At 43.8% G+C, this 15,023-nt stretch overlaps 1 protein-coding gene across 2 annotated transcripts in view; it reads right to left on the bottom strand.

Annotated features, from left to right (window-relative positions):
• Positions 1–464: 464 nt before the first annotated feature.
• Positions 465–15,023, bottom strand: part of dtx1 (deltex 1, E3 ubiquitin ligase) — a 178,234-nt gene continuing 163,675 nt past the window's right edge. For both annotated transcript variants that reach the window (XM_078421549.1, XM_078421550.1), the window contains exons 7-9: positions 11,977–12,138; positions 8,603–8,692; positions 465–6,550 (exon numbers count right to left, since the gene is read on the bottom strand). In XM_078421549.1, coding sequence (XP_078277675.1) covers positions 6,326–6,550; positions 8,603–8,692; positions 11,977–12,138 — 477 coding nt within the window. In that variant the 3' untranslated portion in view covers positions 465–6,325. The remainder of the gene's footprint in view (positions 6,551–8,602; positions 8,693–11,976; positions 12,139–15,023) is intronic.

Genomic DNA, 15,023 nt, shown 5'->3' with positions numbered 1-15,023 from the left:
AGAACATTTTGGACAGGTACATGGATGGGAACATTTTAGAGGAATATATGGGAACAGCTTTGATAGGGCATCTTGGTTGGCATGGTTAAGTTGGGCTGAAGGGCCTGTTTCCATGCTGTATGCCTGGTAGTTTTGTTGTTAAAACAGGCATTGCCACGCGAACCTCCCTAGACAATAGGTGCAGGAGGAGGCCATTTGGCCCTTCGAGCCAGCACCGCCATTCAATGTGATCATGGCTGATCATTCTCAATCAGTATCCCGTTCTTGCCTTCTCCCCATACCCCCTGACTCCGCTATCCTTAAGAGCTCTATCTAGCTCTCTCTTGAATGCATTCAGAGAATTGGCCTCCACTGCCTTCTGACAACAGATAATCTCTCAGCAGGCAGACACAAAATGCTGGAGTACCTCAGCGGGTCAGGCAGCATCTCAGGAGAGAAGGAATGGGTGACGTTTCGGACCCGAAACGTCACCCATTCCTTCTCTCCTGAGATGCTGCCTGACCCCCTGAGTTACTCCAGCATTTTGTGTCTACCTTCAATTTGAACCAGCATCTGCAGTTATTTTCTTACGCATCTCTAAGCAGGCAGTCTTAACTGCTTTTATAAAGTGAAGTTCACTCCTCCTGACGGGGTCTGTGCCAAACTGCTCTGAAAGAACGATCTGCTTTGTTATTGGAACAACCTGGCACTCCGTTGCCATTGCCAATAAGGACACGGAATATACACGCGTGTCTGCAGGGACAGGGCCCGCGTTTTGCTGCAATGGCCTTGCATCATGCTGCCTGGTTTTCTTGTTTCCCAGCAAGAAAACAGCAGATCTGGGAGTGGCAAAGGAGGTTGAAGACCTCCCAGTACAAGTCCCATCTAACAATATGGAGCTATTAACAATGCAGACTCCAAAAGCAGAGATTCTTTTAAGTTTGACTTCTGTGCACATTTTGTCCTTCACTTTAATATTATGACCTGCATGAGGATCTTCTGAAGCAGTTAATTTTCTTTTGAGGCTCTCTCTTTTTTTATTCCTCTTGTATTTTTAGAACATTTCAAAAAAATTATTTTGAAATGAATCAGTTACTGAGAAGCTCAACACAAAGTGCGGGCGTTACTCAGCGGGTCAGGAAGCATCTGCGGAGGGAGTAGGTAGACATTGCCAGGATGAAGACGGGTCCTGACCCCAAACGTTGTCTTCTTCAGTCAGACACCGGCTGTCCTTTCCTTCCACAGATGCTGCCTGACCTGCTGTGTTCTTCCAGCACTTTGTGTTTTGATCAAGATTCCAGCATCTGCATTCTCTTGTATCTTCTTATTATTGAATATATTGACTTAACTGCCCTTGTTCATCATAGATATTCTCTGAGACCACATGATATAGGGAGCAGTTGTAGTCTTAACTTGCCTGAACCATTGGAAACTGGCAGGGTCGGGTAGAATGCTGGCTTTATGCCCCGCCTGCTTTAATTCATTGATGTGCCTATTAGAAAGGAGATGGGGAAGAATTTATTTGTCAGAAGGTGGTGAATCTGTGGAATTCATTGCCACGGACGGCTGTTGAGGCCAAGCCATTGGGTATTTTTAAGGTGGAGATTGACAGATTCTGATCAGTAAGGGTGTCAAGGGTTATGGGGGAAAGGCAGGAGAATGGCACTGGGAAGGAAAGATGGATTAGCCATGATTGAATGGCGGAGTAGACACGATGAACCAAATGGCATAATTCTGCTCCTATGACATGAATTTAATAAGTAATTGATAGCACAGAAAAATCAGTGTTGTGCTCTATCCTTTAAGCTTCACATCCACTGGCCTGTGTTAATACACTCACTCTGGGTATCATCAATCACACTGACCTTATTATCCATTTATTTTTAATATGCAGGTACAACCAACAAAGGTTTGAAAGACATTTAACTTTGTTACTTTTCAATGTAATGAATGGCCATTTTCCAGGACTGAAATTCAAATAGTGAATGTATAGAAAACTTTGGATATTGGATGGTAGAGAACTCTTAAAATCTCACAGTTGGCACGGGATTGAGTCAACTAAAATGTTTTTTGTTAAAAAAGGAAAAAAATAAAGAGATTTTTTTTTTAAAAGTGGGAAAATGATTATTTACCACGATCATGTCATGCTGCCTATTTTCAATGCAATGTTAACTTTCATAGCATGTGTGTGAAATACATCTTGGGCAAAAGCCTCAGTCAATGGATCTGTGAATTACTGAGGATCACATCATTTGGAAGGACCATTCTGGGGGGCATTTACTCTCAAGAAGTGACCTTAATTACATATTCGGTGTTTAAGATCAAGTGCTAAATTGCAAATGCTATCCTGAGAGGGAAAATATAATAATCAGTCAAGTGCAATATAGCAGGGAGCTGGAATTCGAGTTTTAATTTCTATCTTTTCTTATTCACTTACATTGATTTGCTCTCAACATTGAGTTATGAATCAAACTGTCATCAGTGCTTGCTTTTAATATCCTAATATGTTAACAAATTTGCTGCACATGACACGACTTAATCATATCTATATCTACAAAGTGGTCAACTCTTACTGGATCCCCTTCATTCTGGCCTGGATGGTTTTAAGAAGACATGTTATTTAGTTTGAGATGCAGCATAGAAACAAGCCCTTCAGCCAACCAGGTCCCCACTGACCATCAATCACCCCTTCACACCAGTTCTTCTATAACTGAAATTGGTAACACCAGTGAAACTGGTGAAACATCAGTGAAATTCAATTAATTATTTGGACAATACAATTGTAATTTGAATTTATTACGTCACCTATAGTATTATGTTCACAGGCCTGTCATGCTGCTGCCAGCAGGAATGTCCTTGCTCTACTGTTGGTACTTATAACAGTTAAACACCAAACTGATCTCCCGGTGGCCGAGCACTTCAACTCCCCCTCCCATTCCCAGTCTGACCTTTCTGTCATGGGCCTCCTCCAGTGCCATAGTGAGGCCCACTGGAAATTGGAGGAACAGCACCTCATATTTCGCCTGGGCAGTTTGCAGCCCAGTGGTATGAACATCGTCTTCCCCAACTTTAGATAGTTCCTCTGTCCCTCCCTTCCCCTCCTCCTTCCCAGATCTCCCTCTATCTTCCTGTCTCCACCTATATCCTTCCTTTGTCCCGCCCCCCTGACATCAGTCTGAAGAAGGGTCTCGACCCGAAACGTCACCCATTCCTTCTCTCCCGAGATGCTGCCTGACCTGCTGAGTTACTCCAGCATTTTGTGAATAAACGCTCTTGACTTCCTGATTTAGAGTGGACTTTTAAATATCGAGAATGGTAATTTTTAATATATTTATTGCCAGGGCTACTTTCACTAATCTGACCCTGTAACATGAGGAACATGGAGTGGAAGCTGCTTTACATCCTTGTCGCCCACCCTGGGTAGTTCTACGGAACTGGCAACATTTGCAGCAAAGCGTCAACTACGGTACTCTGAAGCCACTTTTGATTGTTGTAGTTGACATACGAAAGAAGAATGAATAACATGTTCCTTTTAACAAAAATTCTCACCTGTCCTTTCAGAAAAAGCAGAGTTTCAATCTTCACCTTGTTAACCTATTTTGATTCAGTATTACTGCCAGTGAATACACTTTGATGGTCTGGTCGTAATCAGTTTGTTATGCAAATACAATTATAAAATTACATGATCTGTCATCTTCTGCATTAACATCTTTGGACATAAGTTCTTAAAATAACAATGATTATATTCAACTTTCCAAATGAGAGTTAATGAAATTACCTTGCACATTTCAGATGCATGGGTCCAACACAATTATACACGGAATATGTTTTAATTTAATTGAACTTGCCTCAGTCCAGATAACAGATGCTGTTCCCTACACTGCTCAAAACACATCACATCAATACACTATTTACAAATGCTATTCTGATGTTTGTTTCTACTTAAAAATTGTTCCAGAATCTACACTATTAGAGCCAGCAGCTTGGCAGGTGCTGGCGACTCCAATGTTGCCACATCAATGGCAGTAGGTTCTGTGGCTAACGCATTCAGATTTACCATGTGTTCTGTGATATCAAACATGTTACATTTGCTGGTCCTATAGGTGAATTTATTGTGCCGGTTCTTGGGCTGAGGCTTGGATTGTGACTGCATAACTTTAGAGTTGAACAAGTTGGTTAGGCCACAAAGTACTGGAGAAACTCAGCAGGTCAGGCAGCGTCTCTGGAGAACATGGCTAGGTGACGTTTCAGGTCCAGAGATGCTGCCTGACCTGCTGAGTTACTCCAGCACTTTGGATCCTTTTTGTGTATTAGCCAGCATCTGTAATTCCTTGTTTCTACATTCTAAGTTTATCAGGATACCATTTTCAAATGGACAAACACTATCAACAAGGCAAGTTTTTTTTTGTGGCCATTCCTACATTGCCCACCTTTTACCTATTCCTGTGTTGTATTACTTTTCCTGTTTAATAATAAGCATGAACAGCCCTTTCTATTCTAAAAGATATATATTTAAATTTATTCTTTAGGGTGTTTTGTTGAGACTTTTTTTTTCACATCTACACTTGATAACTTCAGTGTTCTCCAGTTTTGATTTGAATGCTTAAAGCAAAGTAACAGTTTAAATTTGCTTTCCAATTTGTCCTATAAGACAGGAGAGATAACCGTCCTATCCCATGCCTTTCAAACACTTTGACTACCAAGCACATTTTGTTGATCATTATAAAACCTAAAGGGACTATCACGCTCCTCTTCCAATTACATTTTATTTCCTCTTCAAATTTTTTTTTTGGCAATAAATCTCATAAGTTGAACACCTCACAAGTCAGCCACCAGAACGTAATTAGCAGTAACAGCGATTGTTGAGTGTTACTTCTGCCAGTATTGACTATGAACATAATAGATTTGACAGCAGTTGTCAGGATAATATTGAATATTTCTCCAGCAATCATCGTTCTGTAAACAGTTCACAGCTCTGTAGCATCCCAGCTAATTTGCCTTTGAGAGAACAACCCAAACCGAATGTCAGTAGACGTTCATTTACCGAGCCAGTGACTGCATTTGGCAGGAATATTTTCACCTTTCCGACTCTGGGGCTGGATGCATAACTCTTGTATCCTTTGACGTCCTTTTTTTTAAATTTAAAAAAAAATTGTTATCCCAGAAATCCCCCAGTGAAGTAATCCTCTTGCACAATCTGACCAATAAGTATATTGAGAACTCGGGAGTCCTTTATATGGAAATTAAAAACAGGAATCTAAAGATAAAGTATAATTTGGTTTTGGATGCATTCACTGCAAACCTCATAAACAGAAGAAAGAGTCTCGAGCACAGTAGATGTAAATGATGCAGATAAGACACAGATGTAGTTCGCTCTGAAGTATAGCAACATCTATAGATAGAAAAGTTAACTTTAAATAAACAGCCTCATCGGAGGAGGTATGTATTTATTTGCTACTGACATGCAGCATGAACCACCAGGACACTAATACTTAGCTGGACAAATGGAGTAACGCGACAGACCTTAAAACACAGAACAAGCCCTTAGTTATTTCCGAATAACACTTTAATAAGCAGTGTCTTTTAAATTTTAAACTACCTTCGTCAAAACTTTTTTGTTTGTTGTTTAAACGCTCCATGGTGTTGCTGTCCTCTTTGATTAAAATAAGATAATGGGCACTTAAAAAAAAAAAAAAAGCCATCCAGTTTTCACATGCAAAGCTTCTTTGCTTTTCCCTCCTGCCCCTCCACTGTACACCATTTACAGTGACACGTACAAGCAAAAAGACCAACATTCCTGAGAGATGTGCACACCTTGCTTGTGAAAAGAAAAATACCGCAGGTTTCACACACGGGGCTTGTGACCTCTAGAAAGCGAAGTGCTGGCGGATGCCAGAGTTCCTACAGCTAACCAGGAGTGCTTAGTATTTTTGCCTCTGCGCAAGATGGTTGCAACACGGCAGGAAGGGCACAGTGCACAATCCAACCGCAAAAAAAAAGCATGTCTGTTCTTTTATTTGAAGGATTGACCAGTGCAAGCGACCGTCAACTCGACGACCCTCTCTGTTCTCTTATTCTTGATTTACCTGCCTCCCCAATTATTAATGTTGTGTGGGTCTTTCCACGAGAAATAACAGATGTAGACTTGCACAGTATGTCACTGTAACTTGCCACCAATAAACTGAATCAGGCCGACGCAGTCTGCCTTTAACTAGCCCGAACTGGAGTTAACAAAGTAGTGGCCAAGGCAGTAAAGCAAAGCATATTTGAACCCTGGTAACGTACTTTACAGGGTGTAATCTTCAATGGCCAACGTCCTTATCGGCTGCTGCTTCTAATCCCTTCCTCAGTCCTTTATACAGTCCTCCATGACCCCTTGGGCTGATAACTCCGCCAACACGTTGTCCAAATAGTTGGGATCTGCGTAGCCATGTCCAGTTAAATTTGATCCAAACTCTGTTTTGTGATGGATTTCGTTCCACACCACTGTATCCGTTTCGCCAGTGGTGTTGGATGTTCCGATGGTGAATATCAGCCTGCGGTCCCACGCCACAATCAGCAGCTTCAGGATCTACAAAATGACGGCTACAGTTAATGGCAAGACCCTGACCCGCATTGACGTGCAGAGGGACCGTGGAAGTCCAAGTCCACAGCTCGCTGAAAGTGGCAACGCAAGTAGATAGGGTGGTAAAGAAGGCGTACAGTATGCTTGCCTTCATTGCTAGGGGCACTGAGTATAAGAGTCATGAAGTCATGATGCAGCTCTGTAGGAATTTGGTCAGGCTGCATATGGAGTATTGTGTGTAGTTCTGGTAGTCCCATTACTGGAGGAACGTGGAGCTATGGAGAGGATGCAGAGGAGCTTTACCAGAATTCTGCCTGGATTGGAGGGTTTCAGCTACAAGGGGAAAAGAGGTTGGGGAGGGGGTCATCAGGTCGCATCTGTGGAGGGAATGGATAAATGGTGATTCAGGTCGGAATCAGTCTGGAGAAGGGTCCTGACCCCGAAACATCACCTGTCCATTTCCTCCACAGTTGCTACCTGACCTGCAGAACGTTGCATTTTAATCTATCAAACTGATCAATGGGGCACATGCCAGGCATACTAGCCGATCAGGAGCGGTTGTCAGCAGATAGCAGAGTGATAATTAGCATTTAAAGAGCTAAATGTAATGTATGTGTTCACAGGGATACACAAGTAGGTGATAAAGTGGTGCAGTTGGAAGAGCGTCTGCCCACAGTGCCTGACACCTGGGTTCCAGCCTGACCCTGGGTGCTGTCTGTGTGGAGTTTGCACGTTCTCCCTGTGGATTTCCTCCGGTTGCTCTGGTTTCCTCCCACATCCTAAAGACACGTGGGTTTGTAGGTTAATTGGTCCTCTGTAAATTGGCACTGGTGTGTAGGGAGTGAAAGAGACAGTGGGATAACATGGAACTAGTGTGAACTGGTGATTATTGGTCAGTGTTGAATCTGAGCCGAAGAGCTGTTTCCATGCTAAATCTTGAAACTAACAAGTTTAATATTCCCAGACACATCACTCTGAAAGTATTAGAACTTGTTTTTGGGAAGATAGACACAAAATGCTGGAGTAACTCAGCGGGTCAGATAGCATCTCTGGAGAAAAGAAATAGGTGACGTTTCGGGTCGAGATCTTGCTTCAGACTGAGATTCAGGGGAGAGGGAAACTAGAGGGATGAAAAGGTTCAAAACAAATCAGAGCTGGCACGACAGCCAAAGTGCCCACAATGGTCCATTGTTTGGCTGTGAAGGTGATAATGAGGGGATACGAACAGTGAAGCTAGTAGGATGAGTAGAGTGGGGGAGGGATGGAGAGAGGGGGAATGCAAGGATAACTTGAAATTAGCAAAATCAATATTCATGCCGCTGGTTTGTAAGCTGCCCAACCAAAATATGAAGTGCTGTTTCTCCAATTTGCATGTGTTGGGTTGGGTGTGTGATTAATGGGCAATGACTTGCAGGGCTGGGGACTCAGTGCAGAAAGGTGGGATCTGGCTGCCTGGTTAATTGTTGGACTGCCAGAGACACTTAGCTGACATCTTTTCGTTAGTTTAGGATTATTATCCTGACTACATGTACCAAAGGTACAGTGAAAAGCTTTGTTTTGCATGTTATCCAGTCAGTAACAAGACTATACGTTGTTACAATCACTGTCCACAGTGTACAGACAAAGGAAATAACGTTTAGTGCAAGGTAAAGTCCGATTAAAGGTGGCTCGAGGGTTTCCAATGGGGTAGATGATAGGTCACGACTGCTCTCTAATTGGTGAGAGGTGCCTGATAACAGCTGGGAAGGAACCATCCCTGAATCTGGAGGTGTGCGTTTTCACACTTCTATACCTTTTGCCTGATGGAAGAGGAAAGACGTGGCAGTGTGAAACCGGTCCTTGATTAGGCTGGTGGCCTTGCCGAGGCAACGTGAAGGTGGGGTAGCTGTTCTGTGATCCCAAGACTCCTGCAGCCCACAGGCGGACAAGAGCTTAGTTCAATAATCTTGATGACGTACAAAGCGATGGTTGTTATTCTAGATTTCAAATTCAGTTCACCCGGATGACTGGAGTGTTTGGTCATGCTGGTGCAAAGACAAGGAGATGATCGTGTCTTACCTTGCGTCCTTTGTCATTGTCGGGCAGGTAGCAGTGCCGTGGAAATCCTCTGGCAGTGAACCTCTTCCCTGGGTTGGGGTGTTCAACGCCCTGTGCATGATCAAAAGGGAACGATAAGGAAACTGGATCATCATGCAAGCAATGGAGCAACTGAGATAATCTTGCATCCTCACATTGCCTGCAGAGAGACTCATCCACCAGGACAGAGCACTACACATCAGAGGTGTACTGTTGTAAAAGAATGATGACAAAATTAACAGGGGCGGCCCGGTGGCGCAGCTGTACAGTTGCTGCCTTAAAGCTCCAGACACTGGGGTCCAATCCTGACTATGGGTGTTATCTGTATGGAGTTTATACATTCTCCGGGCGCTCCGATTTCCTTCCAAACTCCAAAGACGTGCAGGTCTGTAGATTAATTGGCTTCTGTAAATTGTCCCTAGTGTGTAGGATAGTGCTAGTGTACGGGATGATCGCTGGTCGGCGTGGACACTGTGGGCCAAAGGTCAGGATATGTAGAAGAGGATATTCTTGCTATTGAGGGCGTGCAGCGTAGGTTTACTAGGTTAATTCCCGGAATGGCGGGACTGTCATATGTTGAAAGACTGGAGCGACTAGGCTTGTATACACTGGAATTTAGAAGGATGAGAGGAGATCTTATCGAAACGTATAAGATTATTAAGGGGTTGGACACGTTAGAGGTAGGAAACATGTTCCCAATGTTGGGGGAGTCCAGAACAAGGGGCCACAGTTTAAGAATAAGGGGTAGGCCATTTAGAACTGAGATGAGGAAAAACTTTTTCAGTCAGAGAGTTGTGAATCTGTGGAATTCTCTGCCTCAGAAGGCAGTGGAGGCCAATTCTCTGAATGCATTCAAGAGAGAGCTAGATAGAGCTCTTAAGGATAGCGGAGTCAGGGGGTATGGGGAGAAGGCAGGAACGGGGTACTGATTGAGAATGATCAGCCATGATCACATTGAATGGCGGTGCTGGCTCGAAGGGCCGAATGGCCTCCTCCTGCACCTATTGTCTATTGTAAGATCCAGTGGCTGAATCATTCTTGTTTGCTCTATTCTATATCGGAGTCATATAGCACAGAAACGGGTCCTTCGGCCCAATCCATCCATGCCAACCTAGATGCCCCATCTGAGCTAGTCCCATTTCCCCCCATTTGGTCCATATCTCGAAATCTTTCCTAACATGAACCTCTCCAAGTTCCTTATATGTATATGTTCTTATTGTACCTGGCTCAACTACTTCCTCAGGCAGCTCGTTTCATAACGACCATCCTCTCTGTGAAAAACTTGCCCATCAGGTTCCTAGTAAATCTTTCTTCTCTCACCTTAAACATATGTCCTCTGGTTCTTGATTCCCCTACCCTGGGGGAAAAAGACCCTGTGCATTCACCTTGTCTATGCCCTTCAGCCTCCTGCGCTCAAAGGAACAAACTCCTCTTCTGCCCAACCTCTCCCTATCATACAGGCCCTTGAGACCTGGCAACATGTTCCTAAATCTTGACTGCACCCTTTTCCGATTAATGGCATCTCTCCTGCAGCAGCGTGACCAAAACTGAGCACAATATTCTCTCTTATTTTTGTACTAAATATGGAGAATGTGTATGTATATAACTTGTGCCAACGAAATGGTATTATTGCATAGATCAAGTTACTATTTCAGTTGAAACTCTAAGTTCGACAAAGTGCACTGAGTCACTCCAGCAATTTGTATCTTTTTTTAAAAATGTAACCAGCACCTGCAGTTCATTTTTACTACCCTCAAATAAGATAGTCTTGATTTACAATATTTGTAAATGGATTTTAAAAAAAAGATTGGGCCAAACCCAAACAAATGGGACGAGCTTAGGTGGTGCACCTTGGCCGGCATGGATGGGATGGGATGGGCCGAAGGGTTTGTTTCCCTGCTGTGTGACCCTATAGCTAAACAAACCAGCGCAAGATGGTCTAAATGACTACAGACCAATAGCCCTCACATCTGTTGTGATGAAATGTTTTGAAAAGCTTGTGGCACAGCACATCAACGCCATCCTTCCTCCCAGCTTTGACCCTCATCAGTTTGCCTATCGTGCAAACAGATCTACAGAAGACGCCATCAATACTGCCCTCTAAACTGCACTGAGCCACCTGGATCGCCCGGGGACCTATGTAAGAATGCTTTTCATAGACTACAGCTCGGCATTCAATACAATCATCCCAGGCATACTAGTGGACAAGCTGTACAATAACCTGGGTTTCTCCCCATCCATCTGCGCCTGGATAAGAGACTTCCTCACAAACTGCCCACAATCTGTTAAGATCGGCCCCCACAGCTCCTCCACCATTACGCTTAGCATTGGCTCCCCGCAGGGCTGTGTGCTGAGCCCCCTCCTCTATGTTCTGTACACACACGACTGCACTCCTATCCACCCCTCCAATTCTATCATCAAATTTGCAGACGACACAACTGTGGTCGGTCTGATCACTGGAGGGGATGAGTCTGCGCACAGAGATGAGGTCCGAGGCAAATAATCTAGCACTAAACACTAGCAAGACAAAAGAAATAGTGCTGGACTTCAGGAAACAAAGAGCGGCTTCCATCCCACTTCATATAAATGGGGAGTAAGTGGAGAGGGTCTCCACCTTCAAGTTCCTAGGGACCACCATCTCCCAGGACCTCACCTGGACTGCAAATACCAAGGCGGTAGTGAAAAAGTCACAGCAGAGACTGCATTTCCTAAGATTACTTCGGAAAAACAGACTGAAGGAGAATCTGCTGGTGACCTTCTACCGCTCCACCATCGAGAGCATACTGGCATACTGCACCATTGTGTGGTATGCTGGCTGCTCGGCTGCAGACCAGAAGGCCCTCCAAAAGGTCATCAGGACAGCAGAGAAAATCATCGGCTGTCCACTACCCTCTCTGAAGAACATCACCAGCTCGCGCTGTCTGAACAGGGCCAGAGTCATAATCAAGGACAGCACTCACCCGGGGCACGAATTGTTTGTTCTCCTGCCCTCTGGGAGGCGCTACAGGAGCCTAAGGGCCAGGACAAATCGACTCAAGAACTTTCCCTGGGCAATAAGAACAGTGAACGGAAGGAAGCACATGATTCGGCTACTATCATTTTCAAAAAAGAAACTTTCTTTTAAGAATTTTTAAGTGTTTAACCCACTCATTATTTATTAGGATTTTAAATCGTTTTTTTATATGATACTGGCATTTGTTGTGTTGGTTCGTATGTCTGTGCAATTGTCTCTGCACTGTCGCACTGTTATCAGTTGTAGCATTTCTAATTTCGTTGTACCTTGTGTACAATGACAATAAAGGCATATTATTATATTATTATTATTAAGATGTGAAAAAGTTAAAAGTATTGTTCACCTGTAGTCCTGCTGGGATGTCGTAGACAATGCGGATGGTTTTGAACTCGGGGTATCCTGGCAATGAATGTGGGATCACATGGTATTCCATCTTCCCAGGTGGCTGTGTTCCAGTTTTCTCACCATAGATAGCCTTGCAGGTGGGGCATTGCAGGCTGCCGTCCTGAACACGGGAAATCACATTAACCCCCACACCCTTTCACTTGCAAAGCCAATCTACTCAATATCCTTCTGTGCTTGGGATTTATATAACGTTACATTCTTCACTCCAAATGCTTACAAAGGTCTCTGATTCTGAAACAAGTTATCTTGGTGTCATATTGATGTTCAATTATGTCAAGTTTTAATTGTCACATTAAATGTGGCATAGATATTGAGAGACAGTGTGCTGGAGTAACTCAGCGGGTCAGGCAGCATCTCAGGAAGATCAGAGATAGGTGACATTTCGGGTCGGGACACTTCTTCAGACTGATTGTGTGTGGGGGGGAGGCGGGCGCGGGTGGGGGAAGGAGAGGAAAGATGAAAGAGAGGTGGGGATGGGACAAAGTCTTCAAGCTTTCTCCCCCCTACTGCAATCAGACTGAAGAAGGGTCCCAACCTGAAATGTCGCCTGTCTATGTTCTCCTGCGTTGCTGCCTGACCTGCTGAATTACTCCAGCACTTTGTGTCTTCATCTGTAAACACATCTGCAGTTCCTTGTTTCTACATGACATAAATACTGTCCTGTCTAATTGATATGTGTTCTATTGCCAGTACATATGACAATTAAACACCTTTGAGCAAATCAAAATTGAATAGTTAAGAGTGTTTAATTGTTACATGTACCGACAACAGAACACTGAAATTCTTTCTTGCAGCAGCTTAACAGGCCCGTGAAGGCAATACACATAGAAAATATATTACTTATTGATTTTATTTTGATAATTAATAGCCACAATGCTAGTGGGAAAAAAAAAATCCCAAAGTCTTTCGTGCAACCAAAGACAGTCCATAGTTCATGGTGGAGGTTAGTGTTGTGCTGTGTTCAAGAGCCTGATGGTTGTTGGGAAGAAATTGCTCTGGAACCTGGTGGTTTTCAGACTTCAAGGGTGTGAGTATTGCCTTTCCCTTAATGTCCTTGAGAAGATGAAGGGTTCTAAACCACTGGTATCCTCCCAGCTGTTGGGATGGGAGTTCCAGGATTGAGACTGTGTAATGATAATGAAACAGTAATGTTGTTCCAAGTCGGTGTGATGTACGATTTGGAGAGAGAGAGCTGCGGATGGTGGGGTTATGGGTTTCAGAGGGGTTCTTGGAATGACCTGAGTAACTGTATAGTATTTCAGAGATGGCAGCCGCTGTGAGCTACTGGTGAAGTAAATAAATCTTTAAGATGTGGCAGTGTACCCAGTCAATTGGTGCAAATATTGTTAAATAGGACCATGAGACTGCAGACATTGGGATCTTGAGCAAAACCCAGAGTGCAGGAAGAACTCAGCAGGTCAGGCAGCATCTGTGGAGGGAATGAACAAAGGATGTTTTGGGTCGTGACCCTTCTTCAGACTGAGTATTGCTAAATCGTTTGTGTACAGGTTGGAGGAGATCACGTAGAAAAGCAAAAAGGCTGCAATGCGAAAAGACTTAAATAGAAGAGAAAATATTGGAACTACTCTGAGTTTGGTGCGCTGAGTATTTCTAGCATTTCTTCTTTTGATGGCATGTTGAAACTCTGTTCGTGTAGCGCTCCATCAATTTCTGGGTTGCATGACAACAAGCGTTCAGAACGATGCCCCATTGGTGCAGCGGTAGAGTTGCTGCTTCACAGCGCCAGAGACCTGGGTTTGATCCTGACTATGGTTCCAGCTGTGCAGAGTTTGCACGTTCTCCCTGTGACCACGTGGCTTTCGTCTGGGTGCTCCGAGTTCTTCCCATATCCCGAAATCATGTGGGTTTGTAGGTTAATTAGCCCTCTGTAAATTGCCCCTAGTGTGCAGGGAGCGGATGAGAAAGTGGGATAACATAGAACTAGAGCGAACGTTTGATCGTTGGTTGGCGTGCAGTTGTTGGGCAGAACGGCCAGTTTCCACGCTGTATAGAGTCCTACATAATGGAAGGTAGACATAAAATGCTGGAGTAACTCAGCGGGACAGGCAGCATCCCTGGAGAGAAGGAATTGTTGTACTTTGTGGTCCGGTATCTGTTATACCTTTGTTATGACTCTGGACGGACCACAAGTACACGTGTTTAACAGGTTTGAAAGCTGGAGCTTAAATCCAGGCTGTTTATTCCATGGCCACCTGGAACCAGAGTGACCACCAAATCACCTCATTCTCTTATATACACGTTACTACACAGGCAAACGTCACCCATTCGTTCTCTTCAGAGATGCTGCCTGTCCCACTGAGTTACTCCAACATTTTGTGTCTACCTTCGATTTAAACCAGCATCTGCAGTTCTTTCCTACATATACAGCATGGAAACAGGCCCTTCGGCCCAACTTGCCCAAGCCAACCAACATGCCCCATCAACCATAGTCCCACCTGCCTGCGTTTGGCCCATATCCCTCTAAACCTATCTAAATGTTTCTTAAACATTGTGTTAATGCCTGCCTCAACTACCTCCTCCGGTATCTCTAAGCTAAGCACCCTACAAATTGTGAGGGCAGACACCTTGGGAAATGGTGACCATGCAGAGAGTACACGTCAGACTAGTTTACTCTGAGAATTACAAGAGCGGATGATTTCAATATATTGCTGGCATTTCTCAGAGGATTAGGTATTGCAACATTTGTTTTGTTAATGACGTAGAATTTCTGTTTGTGGGAATTGATTTACGGTAATTCATGGGCCAAGTAACGGGCCTAATGGAACTTTATATTAAATTGTTCATATTATTCCATAAGTCTCTCCACTTTGCTGTTGTTGTTGTTTGAGATTTATTGATAAACACGCTTGCTCTTCTCAATGTGAACCCTTTCACAGAGTGAAGTGAAAGGAAAAATCAGATAGAGATTTACAATGTTTGAACAAATATTTTCTTGTCACCTACTGGAGTGATTCAAACATCACT

This window comes from Rhinoraja longicauda, chromosome 25, assembly GCF_053455715.1.
Source record: "Rhinoraja longicauda isolate Sanriku21f chromosome 25, sRhiLon1.1, whole genome shotgun sequence".
NCBI classification, from domain to species: Eukaryota; Metazoa; Chordata; class Chondrichthyes; order Rajiformes; family Arhynchobatidae; genus Rhinoraja; species Rhinoraja longicauda.
This window is presented reverse-complemented; position numbering and strand designations above follow the sequence as displayed.